Source organism: Galeopterus variegatus, unplaced genomic scaffold (genome assembly GCF_000696425.1).
Source record: "Galeopterus variegatus unplaced genomic scaffold, G_variegatus-3.0.2 Scaffold237, whole genome shotgun sequence".
Taxonomy (NCBI): domain Eukaryota; kingdom Metazoa; phylum Chordata; class Mammalia; order Dermoptera; family Cynocephalidae; genus Galeopterus; species Galeopterus variegatus.
In genome coordinates, this window is record NW_007726348.1 from 389,613 (window position 1) to 391,101 (window position 1,489).

The 1,489-nt window shown below is 36.8% G+C and overlaps 1 protein-coding gene across 1 annotated transcript in view; it reads right to left on the reverse strand.

Annotated features, from left to right (window-relative positions):
• NEB (nebulin) overlaps positions 1-1,489 on the reverse strand; it is a 225,660-nt gene that overhangs the window by 79,489 nt on the left and 144,682 nt on the right. Inside the window, exons 78-79 of the mRNA XM_008566372.1 lie at positions 1,144-1,347; positions 685-789 (exon numbers count right to left, since the gene is read on the reverse strand). Coding sequence (XP_008564594.1) covers positions 685-789; positions 1,144-1,347 — 309 coding nt within the window. The remainder of the gene's footprint in view (positions 1-684; positions 790-1,143; positions 1,348-1,489) is intronic.

Sequence of the window (1,489 nt, forward strand, 5' to 3'; positions counted from 1 at the left end):
TGATTTGTTAGTATTTTATTTAAGGCTTTCCCCATTGTTATTAGTCTACAGTTTTCATTTGTGGAGCTCTCTTTGACAAGTTTTGGTAATTGTGATGGCTTTCTTTCTTTTATTAGACTCCATGGTAGTTTGTTTATTTCTTGAAGTTCTGAAATAATTCTCCGTCCCCTGTGAAATCATTGGGATGGGGTCTGGCATTTGAGAGGAGGAGGGAAAGTATTTAATAATCTTCTTAATTTCTTGCTATATGTTTTCTATTTTTTTCTGGGGTAAATTTTGCTAATTTATACTTTCCTAGAAAATCCCCTGTAGATCCAGGTTTTAAAGTTAGTTTGTATATTTTTGCTAAGAATTCTCATAATTATTTTGGGTTAATCTGAATCTGTCATTACTTCTCCTTTCTTGGTTTGTGCATCTCTTCATTCCACTCTTGTCTTCTTTATCCTTATTCCTGTCTTCTTTTTGTCATGTTGACATTGGCGCACCAGTAACTGGCCTTGCCCAGTGACTCAAGAGCTGGGAATCTGCTCCTCTGCTCACTCCTGGTCAAGGGCTGAAGGCAGGAGTCTTGCCCACCCCCACCCAGCCAATCCCTTCTCCCTTGGCCATGAAGAGTTTCACGGTCATATTGTAGTACCAGTTGGGTCACTTTCCCAACAAATCAGAGTCTATGGTGGTACTTACATTGCTCACATTAAGAGCGTTTGCTCTAGCGAGATTAATTTCTGGAGTATCTGGCATTATGTGGACTGAAGTTTTATCCTTGTCCCAAACCTCTCTGTACTTTGGCTATGGAAAGAATCAATAATAACAAAATTATTTCACAATTTGTAATTTTGTAAGTGCCAGCGCACAACTTAAAACTTTTCTTTTGGATCTGATCCAAACTCTTTTCATATTAAGGCAAAGAGGTCTAGAATCTTTTTACATAAGTTTCTCAAATTTGATATGAAATCTGTGTTAATGCCTTTTATTAATACTTTTTGTTTAAATTAATAAGAAAAACCAAAACGATACCTTCAACATTACTTATTAAACTTTTTGTCATCAATATTATTATCATCCTAGAAATAGATTACCAGATTATTTATTATTTGTTTAAGGCAATAATTTAATTTTAATAGAGAGGAAAAAGTGACTTACAATACTGATATTTTCAGCATTTGATTTAGCAAGGACAACGTCAGGTGTGTCAACAATGCTCGTGTACTTCAGGTTCACCACAGGTGTCCGATAGATGCTGTCGCTCAGGATCTCCTGGGCATTTTTGACTCTCAGTACTTCAGGAGACCCTTCAGGCATCCAGCCAATGCCACGCAGCCACTCCAAGTCAGCCTTGTAGATGGCCTGGGAAAAAAACAAAGTTATGTAGAAGCAGGGTTTGCTGTTGTTATTGTTGTTTTGGTGGTAAAGTAAAAGTTTCTATATTTTATCTTCCACAAGCAGTAATAAAAAGAGAGCATTGGCCTGACGTAATGTCTCATATGCT